The sequence below is a fragment of the Ascaphus truei genome, chromosome 4 (genome assembly GCF_040206685.1).
Source record: "Ascaphus truei isolate aAscTru1 chromosome 4, aAscTru1.hap1, whole genome shotgun sequence".
Lineage (NCBI taxonomy): Eukaryota > Metazoa > Chordata > Amphibia > Anura > Ascaphidae > Ascaphus > Ascaphus truei.
Genome location: NC_134486.1, coordinates 112,886,594 through 112,907,382, shown reverse-complemented (window position 1 = coordinate 112,907,382; position 20,789 = coordinate 112,886,594). Strand labels below are relative to the sequence as shown.

Below are 20,789 nucleotides of genomic sequence, written 5' to 3'. Positions count from 1 at the left end.
AAACTGGATATCTTGTCTCCCAAGGGATTCAATGAATGTCTGGACACCAGTACTTTAATGTAAATATGGTGGTCCTTGTCTGCTCATTCCTCTGCTTGATTGCTTGTTTAGTTCTTTAGACCATGTTAGTCATTTAGATCTTTACAGATTTCACGTTTCACCCACCATCATACAGACTTTTTTTTAGTTTTTCCCTTTTTTTTCTATGTTACATACAGGCATACCCCGGTTTAAGGACACTCACTTTAAGTACACTCGCGAGTAAGTACATCTCTCTCAATAGGCAAACGGCAGCTCACGCATGCACCAGTCAGCACGTCCTGAATAGCAATAGCGGCTCCCTACCTGTACCGAAGCTGTGCGCAAGCGGGGAGACTATAGAGCCTGTTACACATGCGTTATTTACATCAGTTATGCACGTATATGACGATTGCAGTACAGTACATGCATCGATAAGTGGGAAAAGGTAGTGCTTCACTTTAAGTACATTTTCGCTTTACATACATGCTCCGGTCCCATTGCGTACGTTAATGTGGGGTATGCCTGTATATAGATCAACATTTGTATCCTAAATCCTTTTCATCTGCATCTCTTTAAGTCTTCTACATTCACATGAGGCTATTTTCAAATTTAATTATTGATGATTGATAAATAGTTACAAGCAATCTTCCAGGTGTGTGTGTGTGTGTGTGTGTATGTGTGTGTGCTGCTGCGACACTGGGCTCGGGGAGAGCCCCCCCCTCTCCCTGCCTGTATCTCTGTTGCTGTGCGGGAGGATTGAAGGGCGCTGATTCCTGGCCGAGGAACTCAGAAACAGCTGACATCCCATGAGCTCTCCTCCCCCTCGCAGCTTCTCTGCACAGATCAACTGTTGCAGATGCTGGGTAAGTGCTGCTGTGGGGTGTGTGGGGGGGGGGGGGGGGAGGGTGCTGCTGTTTTGCTGCTGTGGTTTGGGGGGGTGCTGCTGTGGTTTGGTGGGGTGCTGCTGTGGTTTGGGGGGGGGTGCGTGCTGCTGTTTGTGCGTGCTGCTGTGGGGGGGGATTCTGCTGTCGTTGCTGCTGTGGGGGGGGGGGTGCTGCTGTTTTTGGCCTGCCGCTGCGATGCTGGGCTCAGGGAGAGCCCCCCCCCCCTCTCCTTGCCTGTATCTCTGCTGCTTTGGGGGAGGATTGACGGGAGCTGATACCTGGCCGGGAACTCAGAAACAGCTGACATCCCGTGAGCTCTCCTCCCCATCGCAGCTTCTCTGCACAGATCAACTGCTGCAGATGCTGGGTAAGGGTAAGTGCTGCTGGAACGGGGGGGGGGGGAGGGAGTCCGGGGGCCTGCCATTGCGACGCTGGGCTCTGGGAGAGTTATCTCATCTCAACTCTCCCCCTTCGGCAGCGCGGATTTCCTGATCACGGCGGCCATTTATTTTGTTTAATTAGCACGACCCCAGTAATAACGCAGTCTGATCGGGTGGCCCCCGAGGACCGCGTTATAACGGGGTTCAGCTGTATATATATATATATATATATATATATATATATATATATATATTTTTTTTATGGTTTTCATTTACATTTTTATTTTTTAATACTTGATATCATTATTTATTATTTTGTATTTTTGTTTACATTTTTATATCATTTCTTATTTTTCAAATTATTACCCCTTTTATATTTTTTATTTTTATGCATGAGAGATGTCATACATTTAATGGTTTGCTTTTTTCATCTCTGACTCTATATAGATTGTGTTATATGATGATTTATCAAGTGCATTATTGTCTTGTATTAATTATTTATGCTTTTTTCATAGTCATTGCACTTGCACTTTGTGATATTTTATATGTTAGTATAGTATTGTGCGCATTTTGATTATTCAGTTGATTTTTGAATTACCAATCGGGTTGGTGGACTTTTCTTTCATTGGTCAACTGGTTTCCTCAGTCCATTTAAACCTTGTTCTGGTATTTCATTCATCAATAACCCCTGAGGAAGTCACTGTAAAAGTGACGAAACGTATTGGGTGAGCGTCATTGGGTGCAAGTGACGTCATCAAAGCAGGATGGTTTTAAGTAGAGTTGCTACGAGGAAGTTTCCTACTTCCACACTGGGGCTCTTTTCCGCCAAGCCTCTGCTCCTCCTGTCCGAGATATGGTTTGTCTTTCAGCCTGCCAGTAGGCTCTCACGATCCCGTGATTGATCCATGTGGCCATTGTCTATCTGGGACCTCGATTTTTCAACTGTGTTCTGTGATTCTGGTTCCAGGGTGGTAAATATTGACCTCTGAAAGGCCTTTTATCTTTGTACCTGTGTGAGTGCATATTGTGCCATTTTGTAGACAATAAATCTCTCTTTTTTATGTTAATACATCATGAAACGTGTGCTTTCTATCTTTTCTCAATAGATCTTCTCCCTGGATGTGGTGCATCCCTAGGAAAGCTGCCAGAAGCCTCCATAATTTATCATGTAATATTTAACTGTTCAATATTGGACTATTGGACATGTGTATGCTCTCACAGCCCTACTCCATATCCAATTACTCCCCAAACTATCGCTTTGATTCATGCTGTGTTATATATTTTTCGAATGTATAGTTTCTATTTTTTTTATTAGTGAACATTGAATTGTGTGCTATATTCACATAAATATTGTCATTCATCACTTGACTTTGGTATTTTCTTTCACTTGTACCATAGATGTAGAATCATTTTTCACTTTGTTATATATACAGAGATTTTTTTTAACATAAATGATCTGTTTATTAATATACACAGATATTCACGCTCTATTCACTTTTTCAGGAGAATCTGTGGTGCCTATCACATGTCTTTTTTTACATACACACACACACACACACACACACACACACACACACACACACACACACACACACACACACACACACACACACAACCCAGCACCTTCCAGGGTGTGTTCACCTGAGCACTAATTAATCAGGTACTATGTAAAAGGCAGCACAGACAGTTTCCTGCTGCGGCTGTGTTGATCTGTAGACACATACAAAGACAGCCCTGTGAGAGATTGCAAGGGGAGCTGCTGCCTGTCCACAGGTATAGGGTGCAAGGTGGGGAAAGCGCTTAGCCCTCCCACGGTTAGTAAGCGACTAAGATGTATTAGTCAGCACTCCCCAAAGTGGAGTTAGGTACTTTGTTCATGTTTTCTTCCTGATTTGTACCCTGTAAATAAACCTATGTGCACCAAACTCTAAGTTTCCTGTATTTGATCTGGGACATAAGATCCTACGCTGTGACTCAGACATCACAATATATATACACAGGGCTCAACAAATTATAAAAAATGCTACTCGCCAAACAAAGCCCTCCCCTCCTCCACCCCCCCCCCCCCCCCCCCAGGTCAGACTACCGAGGTGCCTTCTTCCCCGTCAGCCCTCCTGTGCTCTGTCTTCCTCCACTGCTCTCATGGTCCTTCTCAGTCTTCTTCTGCCGCGCCATCCACCTTTTCTGCTGCTCCACTCCCGTGGTCCTCCTCAGTCCTCCTCTTCTGCCACCGCCATCCTACTCTGCTTCCAAACTTGCCAGCTGGTAATTTCAACTAATCATGGGCTAGCGGGCGAGTGGGTTTGTCGAGCCCTGTATATACATGCATGCATACATACATAACATTCGTTTGACTTAATACTATTCAATGAAAACGGTTAAAATATCTAGAATAGCAGTGTACTCAAATTGAGCCATTTACATATAATGGGGTGTAAGAGACATGTGCAGAGGTACAACCAGAGAGACACATTTGGGCAAATTAAACCATGGCTTTTATTCAGCCTGTTACTTTAAACAATACATTTTACAGAAACACAAAAATAAATAAACCTCCTATCCCTTTATAAGGGCTAACTCCCTTTCCCAGTCCCTATCTGCAGGGCTGGGAAGATAAGCCTCTTTCCAACCTAAGACCCCAAAGAGGTACCTGTAATCAGGGGGGCCTTTATGTCAGTCTTTGGGTCTGGGTTAGTGTCCATTGAGTGGCCACCCTATGGTTGGTTCCAGGGTCCACTGTGCCCTGGAATAGAGGTCTGGTTCCTGATGTTTTGCTAGCAGCACAATCCTTCTGTGCTCAAGACAATGTCTCTTTCTGTTCCTCTGTTCTCTTTCAGTTGTTCTGTGCTCAAGAGATCTCCTGCAGTTCAAGCAGGAGTCTTTTCTACCTGTCTGATTAGCCAGGTGGAGACTGGTTAATTGTCTCTAGCTGCAATTGACCAGCTCCCTGCTGAATTCCTCAGATCAATACAGGCTTTCTAGTAAAGCCCTTTTAGATAGGGGTTAAGGCCCCGTTACATGGGCAAAGACGTATAACTATTAGAAAAGTGACGTCCTACAGTGACAGACATAAAAGCTAAATATGTAAAAGTGGGGAACTGTATAAAGTACCATCAGGATCTACAACGTTCTCTTTTTGAATTGCTGTGGCTGGGCAAGATAGTAAAAATTGCTAGAGAATTTGGAATTACCCAGTATACCGAGGCTGCTAACAGGTAGTGCACATACTTTATGGCAACTTGATTGAAGAGAGACCCAGCAATGATTAATGAAACAATAAGTCTCCGGTATTGAAAACAGGGAGTTGGGTAATAGTAAGCCGGATAGAGGTACAGGGGGACACCTCCCTAAGGGGCGCCCCCAAGTAAATCACAGCCCGGCACTAACCGCCTCAATAATCTCCCTGAAATACCGCGTGGAGGTTAGGAGTACTCACGAAAAAGCCGTCCCTGTTGGTGCAGGGAATTCTGCAGCGGCTTCCTCCTCTGGTGCAGCTGGCGTCAGCGTGCTCCTCCGGAAATGATGACACAGGAAGAAGGGGGTAGGATGGTCCGTGGTTCACAGCAACTTCAGCAGCCAACGCATGGATGTCTAAAAAAAAACTTTATTGATCGCTAGCAGCAAACGTCAGGCAACCACTCTAACATGTTTCGTCCAGGCTATGGACTTTTTCAAACATGTTAGAGTGGTTGCCTGATGTTTGCTGCTAGCGATCAATAAAGTTTTTTTTAGACATCCATGCGTTGGCTGCTGAAGTTGCTGTGAACCACGGACCATCCTACCCCCTTCTTCCAAGATAGTAAAAATGCCAATAAACAGACTCATTTTTCCTTGAGTAAAATCAGTCTAATGTTGTATTAAAGGTAGAAGCACTCACTGTTAATCTTTTCTTTTGATGACCTTGTGCCGATCCGAAGATAGTGTGGGGGAATGCTCGCACCCAGGCCCCCCCCCCCCAACAATATAATACATAATAATTTTGCCCAAGTTTCACTTTCTTAGAACGCCCCCTTTAGATATTTAATTGATGTAATGGGACAAGGAAACTGCTATTTACAGGTGTTTCTCTCTCTGATTTTCAAAACTGACTTACTGGAACAAGAGAAGCAAAATCCACACTAAACATTTCTACACATTGGTTCAAAGGCGTTCAATTTAGGGGTAAATTGTCTTAAGTGGCCACTTAGGCCTTTTTCAGCGAACCCCCCCCTCCCCCCCCGAATGAAGTCTATGGAAATACTATTTCTTCCTCCTCCCAGTGTTTGTTGATTTGAGGTTACGCCAGCTCCTGATTGCCTGTTACGACATTGTAACAACCTATAGAACTGCTGAATATATCAATATCTCTCTGGTTCCCTTAGGGGGAGGGGAGAATGTCTGTGCGTGGGTGTGTAGGGAGGAGGGGAAGGGTGCTCCCCCAATACAGTACAGTATACAATTGCAGTTTGCTATCATTTTGATATAGCTGATTCTTTATGGGTTTTTCCTTTCTACTGTGGCTTGAACTGAAAAAGGTGAATACCTAAACACATAGTTAATGGGATATATGCTATTAATTGTATTTTCTGGTATTCATAATAAGGCACTGGGATGCTATAGTGGTTATTTAACTGACCTAAAGGTTTACAGGCCAACAATTAAGAATAATGTTATTTTTGTTGATGACACACACACAATCAAAGCAGGATTTGTAGCATTTTCTTGCCTTTACTAAGAATTAAATCCAATGTTCTCATCCTCAAATCCAATTTATTTTAATTCTCATCTTGATACGCTCCATTTCCTATGGGTACCAGATGTAGCTATAGCTACACCGTACACTATGTTGCACTGTATATTTGAACATGCAATGAGTATTACAGTCGTTGCTATTTGTAATGCATTAGCTATGCATACATTGCATGGAAATGGTTGGTAAATAATTATGTGTTAATTATAGGAAGCTAGGTAACAATTAAGTCTGAAACTTGTTTTCTTTTGAATTGTTATATGACCAAAGATGCATTTTCTATATTAAAACAATTGTACATCAATATTATAAATTTCCTGCTCATGCTTTATTGATGCAAATATTAAAATAAACTTTGATGTTATAGGTATTAAAATCTATTTTCAAAACAATCTAGCTGGAGACTTCCGGTGACGTCACAGCCGATGGTCTGCTAGTGAGAGAGCTCCCGGCGCCCTCGCTATTAAAATTACCAGAACAAGCTTTTCCCCCACCCCAAACTCCCCGAATTTGGACCCCACATCGAGATCAAACACTAGAGAGATGACAGGGAAGGCGCAAAAGAAGAACCAGTACCCCGTCACCAAGTTCTTCCCCCCCGATGGGCAAGATGGCGCCGAGGAAGAACCAGAGCACGAGGCGCGCAGCGGCCGGCAGAGCCCGATCGACACAGATCCCCCGTCTTAAATAAAGAATTTTTTGACTCCCTTATCACTAAAATGAGGAGGGGGGTCCAAGAGGATACTGAAAAAGCCCTTCAAATTATACGCGCCGAAGTGGGAGCGCTGACGGAGCGGACAGAGGACCTAGAGGTGAAAATGGAGGGAATTACAAACGAACAAGCAGAGACCCACGAAGAAGTACTAAGATGCGGGGATGCGATCCGCGACATGCAAAGCAAGCTCGAGGATCTGGAAAATAGGGAAAGGAGGCAGAACATCCGCCTCAAAAATATCCCTGAAGACATCACGCACGAGGAACTTCAACCTTACCTCCGCAGACTCTTCCTACAGCTTGTCTCCGACCTATCAGACCATGAATTGCACACCGACCGAGCCCACAGAGCCCTGGGCTCAAAGTCAACAGACCCCAACCGTCACAGAGATGTGGTGCTTAGAATGCACGCTTACTCCGCAAAGGAACGCCTCATGATGGCTGCCAGGGACCTACGCCCCGTGACAATGGATGGTGTGCAAATCCAGCTTTTCAATGACCTCTCCCAACTAACGAAAAGTAAAAGAAATGCCATGCGTCCACTTACCTCCCACCTCAGAGACCAAGGGGTTAAATACCGCTGGGGGTTCCCCTTTAAGCTGGTAGTGCTCTGCAATGGCCGCCACCACACAGTGTCCGCCCCTGAAGACGCAAAGGACTTCCTAAAAGCATTAGGGGTCCCCCTCCCTCCACAGAAGAACAACCGTCCCCGCACGGATGCGACGTCGGAGACGGCCCCCAAGAAACCCCCCGAGCATCGGAGAGACTGGCTAGTCAGCGACTCCGGTGAATCCAGATGTGTCCGCTGCCTGCTGGAACTCAGCAAATCGCAGGACGCCCTCACAGACGTTCCTCGCAGACCCAGAGGCCCTAAAGACCGAAGCAAATAACTACCACCAAAACCCTCAACGAACGAGAGTCCCCATGGGCCCTACAGACCCCAACACAACTGCCCACAAACCCTTGCCCCCCCCCTCCCATACCCTGCCCCCCCCCTCCTTCCTCTCCCCCCCTTCCCTCCGCTCCCCCCATCCTCCTCCCCCTCCCCCCCACTGCTATTCCCCCCCTCCATACCCCGTCCCCCCTCCTTCACCCCCTTCCGCCCCCTCTAAACACAAATATCCAGTCTACTTACCTTCCCGCTTTCCCCCGATGCCAAGAGAACCGAAGCTGCACCCGCGGAGTTCCAGACACCAGCGTAGAGCAACAGCACCCGTGCCACTCCCCAAGCTCCTCAGAAGCCGTCCTCTCGCGATCTCTGCGAACGAGACTATCACCCTATCCTAACCCCCCCCCTCGACCCCCACCCACCCCCCCCAAACCAGAGTACCCAGCCTACTTACCCAAAAATCCAAAACGGTACCAGACAAGGCTGCCCCCTTTCCCCTTTACTCTTCGCCCTGTCCATAGAGCCCCTAGCCGCCAGAATCAGAATGGAACCAACCGTAAAAGGAATCTTAGTCGGTGACAGGGAGTATAAAATCTCCCTGTTCGCTGATGATATTATCCTTACCCTATCAGATCCCCTCACTTCCCTCCCCAACCTAGAAAAACTATTAGACCAATTTGGCCGCCTCTCAGACTACAAAGTCAACACAGACAAGTCAGAGGCCCTCAATATCTCTCTACCGAATCCCATATGGACAACCCTGCAAAAGAAATTTAAGTATAAATGGAATAGCTCCCATATCAAGTATTTAGGGATTAAAATAGCGAGCTCATATGGCTCACTATACCAAACCAACTACCCTCCCCTTTTCCGTCAGATCATAAGAGATCTCGAGACCTGGCAGACCCACCAAATATCCTGGTTCGGCAGAATAATATCCACCAAAATGAATATCCTTCCCCGCTTGCTTTATTATTTTCAGACCCTCCCTGTCCCCGTCCCACTAGCAGATCTGAGGAATATCCAGACCCATATTCTGCGTTTCATCTGGCAACAACGAAGAGCCAGGGTCCCACGGTCAGTACTTTTAGCGTCAAGGACGAGAGGGGGTCTAGGGGCGCCGGATGTAGTCCGATACTACCAGTCAGCCCAGCTGAGGCAGGCGGTGGTTTGGAACAACCCCCCGACCTCTAACTGCTGGTTAGAGATAGAGACGCACCACGCGTCCCCGACCCCCCTCTCAGCCCTACTATGGACCCACGTCCATAAAGGCAAGAAGCCCATGAGACTCAGCCTTGGAGCAATGAGATGCACGTGGACGACATGGTTGAAAACCAAAGGGAAATATGGCCTAGCTTCAACCCCCTCTCAATTGACCCCCCTATTCGGGAACCCGGATTTCCCGCCCGGTTGTTCCCGACCCCAATTCAGCCAATTTCAAGGCCTAAACATCAGAGTGGTTGCGGACTTACTGGAAAACGACGAGGTCATGCCCCTCCGGGAACTACAAATTAAACTAACGTCCCCTGATCTTCCTATATTCCAATATTTACAGATTAGACATTTCCTGAGAACCCAATCCCCTAGCCTAAAATTCCCACCGCGCTCCAGATTTGAGACCCTCTGCCTCAGAGGCGAGTACCAAAGAGGCCTCATCTCCGAGATATATAAAATACTAGAGGCGGCCCAGCCCTCCCCTGGTCATTTATATATGCAAAGGTGGAGCGAGGACCTGAACACCAATATAGACCTTGAGGACTGGGAGGATATCTGGGAGGCAGCTACCAAAACTTCAATTTGCACCGTCACAAAAGAAAACATTTACAAAATATTATTTCACTGGTACCTGACCCCGAGTAGACTGAGCCAAATCTACCCAGGCACCCCCGACGAATGCTGGAGGGGATGTGGTCAAAGGGGGGACATGTCCCACATTTGGTGGACATGCCCGGAGATCCAAAAATTCTGGACCCGGATCCAGGGCCTTCTGACCGAGACCCTGGATGTTGAGATACCCCTGGACCCCCTGACCTACGTGCTGGGAAAACCAGTCGACGACCTTCCCACCCCTATAGCCAGACTCACGGCAGCGATCCTAACGGCCGCCAGATGCTGCGTAGCTGCGGCTTGGAAGAAAATCAAAGCTCCCTCTAGAAGAACAGTAATCACTAGGATAGATGGAATTATGGGTATGGAAAGACTAACGGCAATGCTGAAACAAAAAATGCCGCAATTCTACTCAACCTGGGAACCTTGGCCAGGATCAGGCGACCTGACTATCACATAAACTTTACCGCAGGACTAACTCCCCGACCTCCGAACCCCAAAGCTCCCCACCGCCGCCCTCCCTCCCCCCCCCTCCCCCCTCTTTGTCCAAGTCGTTCCCAACTATCCACCCCTCCTTCGTCATCCCCTCTCTTTTTCACCACTGAAAATGGGAAAATGGACTATTGTGTGTCATCAACTCCTCCCATGCTATGTACATGTACCGCGCCGTACTCCTGTGTTGGCTCATTTTCCAATGTCTGTAACATGTACCAATGCGCTGTCTGACACCAATAAAGGAAAAAATATTTTCAAAAAAACAAAAAACAAAAAAAAACAATCTAGCTGAAATACATCAACAATAACCTTTAACAACTTTTACCTTGAAATAAATATTGTTTCTTCTTTCAGTTAACATAGCAGCCAATGTCACTGTCACGGGAGACCAGGTTATTTACACCTTTTTACCAGGGTAATTCATTGAGCAAACAAGGTAGAGAAATAAATTGTAATTTATTCGGTATAAATTCTAATACACACAGTGAAACACAAAATATTGACGAAAAGACACACTTACTGGGATCTACAGTATGGTCAAAAACTAGACTTTCCTAGGTGCAGGGAACTCTATTGGGAGAGTTTTACCCTGACTGGGACATAGCCCGGAATCTCCTGGAACTCAAATCGTCATGAAATTCCAGATGCCAGCGCTACGTTCTGTTCTGAGAAATTGGTCCAGTCTGACGGGAGTCAGCCTGAATCTCCTGGAACTCAAATCGGCTTGAAATCTCAGCCGCGATCGCTACGTCAGTTTCTGAGAACTTGGGCGCAAAAGTCGGGACTTCGTCCCTGGCGGGCAGGCTTTTCAAGCTTTAAATCGAAGCCGGTTGCTTTGCTATTCCGAACAAAGCATCTTTGAAAAGCCCGCCGGTGCTCTTTTGGCTCTGACTCAAGGGGAACACACAATCTGATTGTCTCATGGCTTCTTATTGTATTTCCCTGCTTCATTCATAAAATAGAAGCAGACCGGACAGCCAATCAGCACGTGGGAACTTTCTCAAGCAGCCAATTGGAGCCAAGCCGGGTAGAAAAGCTAGGTCAACGGGGAATTTGAAATAGCCAAGAGACATGCGCAAGCCTGCCACATCTCTCCCAATGCCACCTTCTGGGGAGGCGCCCCTAGGTCTGGCAGAACAAGTGGCATCCCTGAGGACTGCCATTGATCTCCGGACTTAGTACTCCGCCTTTGCCCGCTAACCAAATGCTGTTCATATCTCTGGGCATCCTCTGGTTGCTTTGAACTCCGATGTCCAGCAGACATACTAGCGCCTATGGGTTTGCACGGGCTGCCTGTTTGGACGGGTTCTGAATGTAAAACACAGAAATACATTTTAATAAACACTGAGTTTCGGGGAACCCTTTCAGCTATGTGGGACTTTAAGTGAGGATCTTGGGGTTTGAAAACTAGGAGTTTGGGAGACACTGTATGGCACCAGTGCAACTCACCCCAGGTACCCAAAAATAGTGCAAGAAAGCCGGGGAGAATTATAGGGCCACCGGTAACTTTGTCCCCAGAACTCCTGCAATCAAAATGACTTGCTTTTCACCCCAAAACCCTACCCAAGACTTAGACTCCCAACGTTTAGAGTCTCGAGGGTACAGGGAACAGAAAAGGAAATAATGTTGTCTCTTTATTTCTGTCTGCCTTATTTCCCCACACACTTTCCCTGTGACTCAGTTTGGACTTTCAGAATCCCCCCAACCTTATGTATGGTTGGGGCACCAACAAACCATGTACTGTTTGTGGGACACCTTGGCACTAGCTGGGGTACCCCCCTTAACCCAGGGATTCCTTCAGCGAAAGGAATACATTTTTATCCCTGTGCCTCATTCTCCTTTCCGAGTTGTGCTGAAGCAGGACGCCCTAGTGGTGAGTCGTGCTTACGTTTTCAAGGGGAGATATTGCCGGGACAATGTGCCTACATGTATCCGAGAATCAGGCATGATTCCTGGTCACATTTATCGGGGAACCGGTAGCTCTGGACCCCAACCTCCTAGGCACATTCAGACAACAGTTCCTCTGCAAAAACCCCTTGAAACTCATACACTAGCAATCCCTGCTTGATTGCATGCCCGAAAAGGGAAAAACACAAACAAATGGTTTATTACATACAGTACCATGCAATAATACAATTTACTGGGTCCAAGAGCTAACTCTCTTGGACCCTTATACACAGAGCAGGGGTAATCAAAATAGGCTTGACCTTTATTATATAGCCTCGTTACCCCTTCCCGTCACAGTCACATCCACACAGAAATTACTTAGAGGCAGAAAACAACAGGATATGTACAGTACCTGCGCATGCTTCTCAAAAGTCAGAACAAGCCATTTCACATCAGCCATGAGTGCCCTGCTGCTTTCTATTGTTAACCTGACAACAGTAATCTCCTTTCACCTTTTTAATATTTAATAAATGGCATCTTATATTGCATACTACTGTGCAAAGGCGCTTAAGTTAAACTGATAAGGCAGGTGTGAAAAAGAGAGATGTGAGGCAGAGCAAACTGTATATACTGGTGTAGTGTACAAACTGCACACGCGCGCGCGCGCACACACACATACTGTATACTGTATGTGTGTGTGTATATGTGTATATATATATATATATATATATATATATATATATATATATATATATTTTAGTGCTACTTTATTGTTGGTGTCTATATATATATATATATCTTAATATATAAAATCGAAAGGTTAGTGCTATCTGCGGTGAATCTGATTGGTCCTCAGCCTCTGGCCAATCAGATTGGTGGCTCTGACGTCACCCAACTGCCACTCTCTTCCCCCTCGGCCACAAACACACACACTCTCTCTCTCTCCCCCCCATCACACTCACCTCCCTCTCCAGCGCTCACTCACCTCCCTCCCCGGCGCTCACTCACTTCCCTCCCCGGGGCTCACTCACTTCCCTCCCCGACACTCACTTCCCTCCCTCCTCGCCGCTCACTTCCCTCCCTCTCCGCCGCTCACTTCCCTCCCTCCCCGCCGCTCACTTCCCTCCCTCCCTGGCGGGGGAACAGGCAGTGGGCAGGCAGCCTTGCCGAGTGGCAAGGACCCCCTTCCTCCTGCAGCTGCCTCGCGGCACCGAGTGCCTAAGATGGCGGCCCCCCGGAAGGACTCACCTCCCTCCCCGGCACTCACTTCCCTCCCCGGCGCTCACTTCCCTCCCTCCCCGGCGGGGGGACAGGCAGTGGGCAGGCAGCCTCCGGAAGGACCCCTGCTCCCCGGCGCTCAACCACTTCCCCCCACCGCCCAGAGCACGCTCTCTACGGCTCACCCCACACAGCGCTACCCCGGTCAACATCCCCGAGGAGCAGGAGGAGGGCGGCAGGGATTTGCGGCCGCGCAATAGCTCCTTTGTGCCACCGGGAGTCGCCGGAGGCCACGAGGGGAGAGAGAACCCTCCCTTCTTTTTCTCCTCTCCACATGTTTTGCGCCTAGGTCATTCTTTGGATATTTCTCTACATACGGCACTTGTGGAGCCGTGGACCTAATTGGCAGCAGGCTGTGTAAGGAAAGTTTATAGTAATTTTAACACCTCTCACTGTGTGGTATACAGTTTATATCATATATTGTAGATAAGTGTTTGAAGTTGCGCTGTTTGTATTCTGTCTGATTATATATATATATATATATATATATATATATATATATATATATATATATAAACAAAAAGCAAAAGTGCTTGCCCCATACTGTATTATCAGATAATACAATTGGCAGGTTGGAGAAACCTTATAGTAATTACTAGTCAGGGTATGTGCAAAAGTAAGTGAAACCCTGGTTTTATCAGCTAAATTAAAGGGGATAATTATAATCAGGTGTTTAAATAATTAGGTAGATCTTCAGGGGTGAGTTTGGGATGCCCCACCCTATATAAACATCAGAAACTTTGTGAGTTCGGTCTTCACCATAAAGGTGTGTGGAAACACATCATTCCACGATCAAATTAAATCTATGAGGACCTCAGAAAGGCAGTTATTGATGCTCATCAGTCTAGAAAGGATTACAAAAATCATTTATAAGGATTTGGGACTCCACCATCCATCCACTTTCAGACAGATGGAGTAAGTTTAAGACCACAGTCACTCCACACAGGAGTGTCATCCTACAAAAAGCTCTCCAAGAACCAACCAGCAAATCATCCAGTCACAGGAAGTCACAAAGACTCCAGAGTAACATCCAAGAATCTGCAGGCCACTCTCGCCTTAGCTAATGTGTTGCAGGTCCTAACACTAGACTGTGAAACTTCTCTTTTACCTCTAATGGAGGGAGAATGGCCGCAGTGGATCTGTCCATACAGCAAAATGAAAAAACCTTTCCTACTTTAAAAAGTGGTGAGGGGTGAGCTTAAACCCTGAGAGGAGGGTCCACTAACCTCCAAACAACTGATGCCAGTTGAACATTTAAATTAACAAACACACAATCCCAGCAAACTCTAACCCCAGAACACACCACATCGTGGGAAGTTTTTTTTTCCTTTTGCTGTATGGACAGACCCACTGCAGTCATTCTCCCTCCAACAGAGGTAAAAGAGAAGTTTTACAGTTTAGTGTTAGGACCTGCAAATTTGGTTATGCCTTGACTCGGCTTGCAGGCTTATAACGCTTTGGCCAAAGGTTTTAACTAAATGACCCTTACTCATGATAATATTATTATTGAAGTATTTAACTATTAGATGCAGCATTGGGCTTTTCTGTCTTTGTTGAAATATGAAAAAATATTAAGGGGTTCACAAACGTTTTCTCGATACTGTATGATGATAAGACATCAGGTATAAAACACTCTGGAGAGCAGTAAGCAGATACAGGTAAGAGTCACAAGTTTAACATCCCATGTACCTTATCTAGGGTAACCAGATGTCAGATAGCAGTTTATGTGTATTCATAATGTACACAGGGAAGAAAAATACTATAATATCCCTCCCTTGGATAAACAACCATCTGGTTAAGGCAATGTCATCTGAAGTGGAAAATAACAATACTGTGCCTGTACTATTTTACTTTGTACAGTGCCCTCTACAATGACAGTAAGATGCAGTAGGGGGAAGAGACACAATCTCCATCATTTTTGTAAGTTCACATTGTTTTGTGTCAATACCATGCTGTAATTCTTTTCTGGATTTTGAATCAAAACATGACACAAGAAAAGCAGTCATATAACAACTAAACATTGTGCAACATTACCCCACAGATAGTAAGTAAAATACTTACTACTAGCAAATAAATAGAACTCAAAGGTTGTTATGCAAAAAATGACCCATAATATCAATGCAGTTAGTCTTTCTCAGGGATCTCAGGTGTGGTACATGGTTAATAATGGAGTAGATCATTACAAGTGGTTTAACAGAGGTCAATGGGAAGAACTGGATATTACACTGTTTATAAACTGCAAGGTATCTAAACTTGTATCAAATAAAACAGAGAACAGGTACAAAAAAATAATGTATACACACCTAATAATATTTGCTTGCAAAAAAAGATTAGTATGTCCAACGCTACAGTCCCAAAACATAATACACATATCTTTAAATATAAACTTTTAGGGGGTTTTATGTGTACCAACCGCAGCTGTTTAAATTATTAGAATTTTGAGAACTAAGAGCTCCATTATCTGTCACTTGCTCCTCCTGGTTGAAATTTGGAAATTCCAGTTAATTAGAACATTTATTGGGTTGGATGGTATGCTTACTATGATGTATTTTGGATACAACATTGGAAACACTATGGTGTTTCTCCTATTCTTTAGTTTGCTTTAATGTGAACATTAGTTTGGAGAGTGATTACATGGAGCAAAGGAAGGAGTTATGGAGAAACCACACAGCTTATAATTAGATATTTAACATTCTGCACAAGTGGCATAATTGTTATCACTTTATTGGCATCAGTCAGGTCTGAGTTAAAGTATCTTGATATATATATATATATATATATATATATATATATATATATATATATATATATATATATATACATACAGTATATATATATAGTTCGATGTGCATCTAAAAAACACTTTTTGCGAACGTGATAAAAAATACCTTTATATGTATGAATCAATTGTATATTTACACTAGTTCAGATAGCTGTTTTTCTTTTTCAGATGTTATGTTTAAGATATCTTACTGCACATACATAGTACTGTTCTCCTGCACTCATACACTATTATTGTAAATGAGAACTTTATATATATATATTTTTACATGTATGTATGTCTATATATTTACATGTATGTATGTATGTATGTATGCATGTATGTTAAAAACTCATATGCTCACATGTGTAAATCTACTTACATGTGTACTTCTAAGATCAGAAGTGTGGTTAAAGTGCCATTAGTTTGCCCCGTTCCCCCGCCCTCTCTGCCTCCCTTGCCATCTTGCCTGCCAGTGCCCACCTTTCAGGATGAGGTTGTCAATGTCCTTGTCCATGCCCATTATGTAGCATTTCCTCCACAGCCCGGAGTAGGTGGAAAAGAGTGGGCGCCCGCACTCCGACTCCAGCACCCCCAACCCCAGCAGGGACCTCCAGTTCTCCAGCAGATCCTCAGGTTCCCTAACCCCACCAGCCGGAGCTGGGGACAGAAGACCCATCCGGCGGCTCTTGGTAGAGTCCCCTCGGAAGGGCAGCTGGTAAAGAGGCATGAGTCTGTTCTTCTGGTCTGTGGGGTCTGAGTTGCCCTGGCTCTCGCAAATCTCCTTGTGCCTGCGGGTGTCTGTCTCATACCAGTGGTCTGTGAATATGGCTGTGACCAGCAACACCAAAGAGCAAAGGCTCAAAGCCAGGCTAATAGCAGTGACCAAGCCCCGTGTCTCCATGTCTTCTTTTGCAGCATCACACCGAGGCGACTCTGGCTGGCATGGTGCTTTGATTCAGGCAAATGCACTCCCCCTTTCTCAGCCTCTTTGTGCCTTTCCAACCATTCAGCCACCCTTTCTCTGATATGCAACCTCTGCAACACTCTAGCTGCTTCTTTTCCATATCCTAATACCATAAGGTCATCTTTCCTTCTTCTGTCCACTGCCCCCAGGTTGGTTTCAGTCACCAGCTGGGCAGCCAAGATGCTGTGGGTTGTGCAAAACCTTAATGCTGGCACAGCTCAGCCTATTGTGTGCCTCCTGCGTTCGAAGCTCTCAGGCTGCATGGGAGTAGAATGCAGGCAGCAGCAGCTTTATTTTTCAGTCCTTATCTTTCTCTGTCTTTACTCCTCTCTCTCTCCTCCTTGCGTTCCCTCCTTTTTATACCGTTACTCCCCTCTCATTTCTTCTTACCCCCCCTCTTCTCTCTCTCTCTCTCTCTCTCTCTCTCTCTCTCCTCACTATTCATTGTTATTTATTTCATCCTGTACACCTTCTACTCTACTCCTTTCTTCACAGATCATCTTTTCACCATACACACACACACACACACACACACACACACACACACACACACACACACACACACACACACACACTCTCTCTCTCTCTCTCTCCCTCTCTCCCTCTCTCCCTCTCTCCCTCTCTCCCTCTCCCTCTCCCTCTCTCTCTCTCTCTCTCTCTCACTGCCCTCTTCCTTTTTTCATGTTTTGCTTCCTTTTCCTTTCATTCTTCTGCTTGCCTTTTCTTGCCTCTCTAAATGCTAAGCTCGCATGCTGGAGTCAGAGTCAGTGCTGCATGTCTGCAAATTACAAATGTGCACATAGAATCAAAGGGGTGGAGGGATATTTATACCTGCAAAGTGAATGAATAATGTACACTCTAATCAATCACAATAATGATCTACTCCCCCTCAGTATGTGCCCTTCCCAGACCCAGCAATAGCACAAGGTCAGGAGAAATATTATCAAGCAGTATATATATATATATATATATATATATGTGTATGTGTATGTGTATGTGTATATATTTATATATATATATATATATATATATATATATATCACAAAGGAAACATATTTAGGTAGTTTTACTGCAAAAATAAGTTAAAGGGGCAGTGACTCAAGTGTCCTACTGTACAATATATTTACTGTACATTCATTATGATCCATGATTACAAAATGGGTTTAAAAGGGGAATGCATATACATTTTTTTTCTTCGAAATTTGTCATGTGCATACATTTTTTTTTCTAAGCTAATGACATATCATAGTTTCTTTGATTTTAGAACAGCACTGACATTGAATGCAAGTGTAACTGATTTGCAGCTGTCCCTAAATGCTTAAAGAACAGTATATATATAGTATAGTGTATAAATATACTGTTCTTTAAGTATTTAGGGACAGCTGCTAATGTGTTACACTTGTATCCAATGTCAGTGTTGTTCTAAAATCAAATAAACTGTGATATATATATATATATAAAAACAGACAAACAAAAAACAGGCGCACTCATAGCGTAAAAAAGTATAACAAAATATTTATGGAGTAAAAGATGTAGAAAACACACTCACAAACATAATGGAATAAAAAGCAGTTATGAGTACAACTCAATCACCAGCCAGACGCAGGAACCAGGTACCAGGTGACTCCGGTGAAGTTATCCGGTGTGGATGAATAGCAGCAACCTTAATGGTAACCTCCGTGTACCGGAGAAGGTGAGGAACGCCGCCCTTCTCCAAATCCAGCGTCACAGCAATGAATTCTCGGATCCAAATCACGCGAGAACTCGATGACGTCACAGGATACGAATGGTAGCAGTCCCCGCAAGAACAGCAAGTGGCCGGCTGGGATCAGTGTATACCAAAATGTAAATAGTCCCGTAGATAGAATAGTGAGTGGTATATAATAAAACTGGACAATATCACGTCCACAAGGCACTCCCTACGCGTTTCATCTCAAAAGACTTCATCAGGGGTTAATAGCATAGATGTGAAGCATAATTTTATAGTAGATTAGATCAATCAGAATACAGAGAAACACTAATTGCTGAGTGGATACCAGATGTCTACAGGGGAATAAATGTAACCCCCATACTGACTGAATTGCAGAAACTGAAATGGACATCAGTGATAAGAGAAACATAACAATGAAATCTTATATACAGTATTAATTATAAACATAATGACATAATATCAATATAAAAATCACTAAAGACAATAAAATAATTAATATAATAATACAACATAGGCTAAATAAATAAAAAACAGATGTAGTCATAAAATAAATAATAACCAAATACTTAATGAATTAAATATGTACCTATAAATTAATGGAATGTACCTAAAAATTATAACAGAAAAGAGACTCAAAGAGACCAGAGGATGGACAATAATGGTATATTACATTACAAATGACAACATTTTAATAAAAGGTAAAGGGAGAAATTGCCCACTTACAGAAATAAATTAATTAAAATTCACACAAGGGATCCCTTGAAAAAGTCAGCTGACGAAACGCGTCGGGTGACGTCATCACATGCAGTGAGGAGCTATTTGTGTACCAGAGGTATCTCTTCCCTTGTGCTGATGAATTTACATCAGCTGTTTTGGACTGCGAGTGGGCTGCGGACTGCCTTTGTTACCAACGGTGCCTGTCGGGACTTGTGGATGTCGGAGGACTTTCTCTTGCTGCAGCTTTATTAACCCGGACAGGGGGCCCCTCAAGGCGGTCATACTTATACCTCTTCGGCAGTCTGGCAGCTTTTTCAGCGGTACTGTGCTATTGGGAAAAGATACCCTTATGTGAATTTCAATGAATTTCTTTCTGTAAGTGGTCATTATCTCCCGTTACCTTTTATTAAATTTTTGTTATTTGTAATGCACTAGGGCTGTGCGCTGTGTTCTTGTTTTTGTGCAGATTCCTCCCAGAAACAGCTGCTTCCCATTTGCATTTGGCATTCAATCGAACCCCTACCTCTTGGATTTTGATTTCAGGATTGGACTTGTGACTATTTTATTTATTCATTTAGATATTTTTTTTCTTGTTATTAATATTTGTTGTTTCAGGATTGTGTGATTAGCGCTGTGTTACTTTTCTGATCTCTCTATCTATCTATCATCCATCCATCCATCTATCTATCTATCTATCTATCTATCTATCTATCTATCTATCTATCTATCTATCTATCTATCTATCTATCTATCATCTTCATGTTAAGGGTCCCCAAATGTGTTTGTCTGTGTTTAAAAATATAAAAATCTGATATTTCATAATTTATGCATGGATGGGAATCCCCAGAATGCCAATGAGGTCATTGTGTTTAGATGTATTTTTGTTTAGAACACAATATGTGCAGCATTTTAATGAACACAAAGGATATGATGGTGAGTCCATATATAGGTATCGGCAAATTATTCTGCAGATCTGGACCCACCTTGGATCAGCCAGTGCCTTTAGTCCGCAGAGACATTTATTAATTTAGAAAGGTCTCAACAATCCGGCAATGGGTTCTTAAAAATCTGTCCGGATTGTATTCAATGATGGATTTGAATTAATCCGTCCGGATTTTGTGGTGTCCAATCCGCATATGGATTTTAGTGGGCAGGTCTAATTTTGTTAAAAACATTCTGTGGAATTCTGTGGTTCAGGATTTGAACTGTTTCACCCATCACTATCCATAGACAGTTTATCTTTAAGAGTGCAATACAAAAATAATATACTACAAAAATGAGATATTTCATGTATCTTTCTCAAACTGGAAAATAAAATTGAGAGTTGTTAATGGTGCAAACAGAAGTGCAGGGACAATTCATTAGGTGCGGGTGCTGTACACATGAAATCAGTAACATACCGTACATATTGTACATTACGATAATTTAAACGTGTAAACCCAGGGGGTAGTGCTGCAGCACCCCTATTTCCAAACCTCATGGGTGCAAATTACTTTTTTAAATATAAAATTAATAATGAAAGACATGTA

General features: G+C 44.0%; 1 protein-coding gene across 1 annotated transcript in view; it reads right to left on the bottom strand.

The window, feature by feature from the left end:
• TMEM178A (transmembrane protein 178A) overlaps window positions 1-17,207 on the bottom strand; it is a 100,385-nt gene extending 83,178 nt beyond the window's left edge. The window contains exon 1 of the mRNA XM_075596467.1: window positions 16,349-17,207. Within this exon, the coding sequence (XP_075452582.1) occupies window positions 16,349-16,769 (421 nt within the window). The 5' untranslated portion in view covers window positions 16,770-17,207. The remainder of the gene's footprint in view (window positions 1-16,348) is intronic.
• Window positions 17,208-20,789: the final 3,582 nt, after the last annotated feature.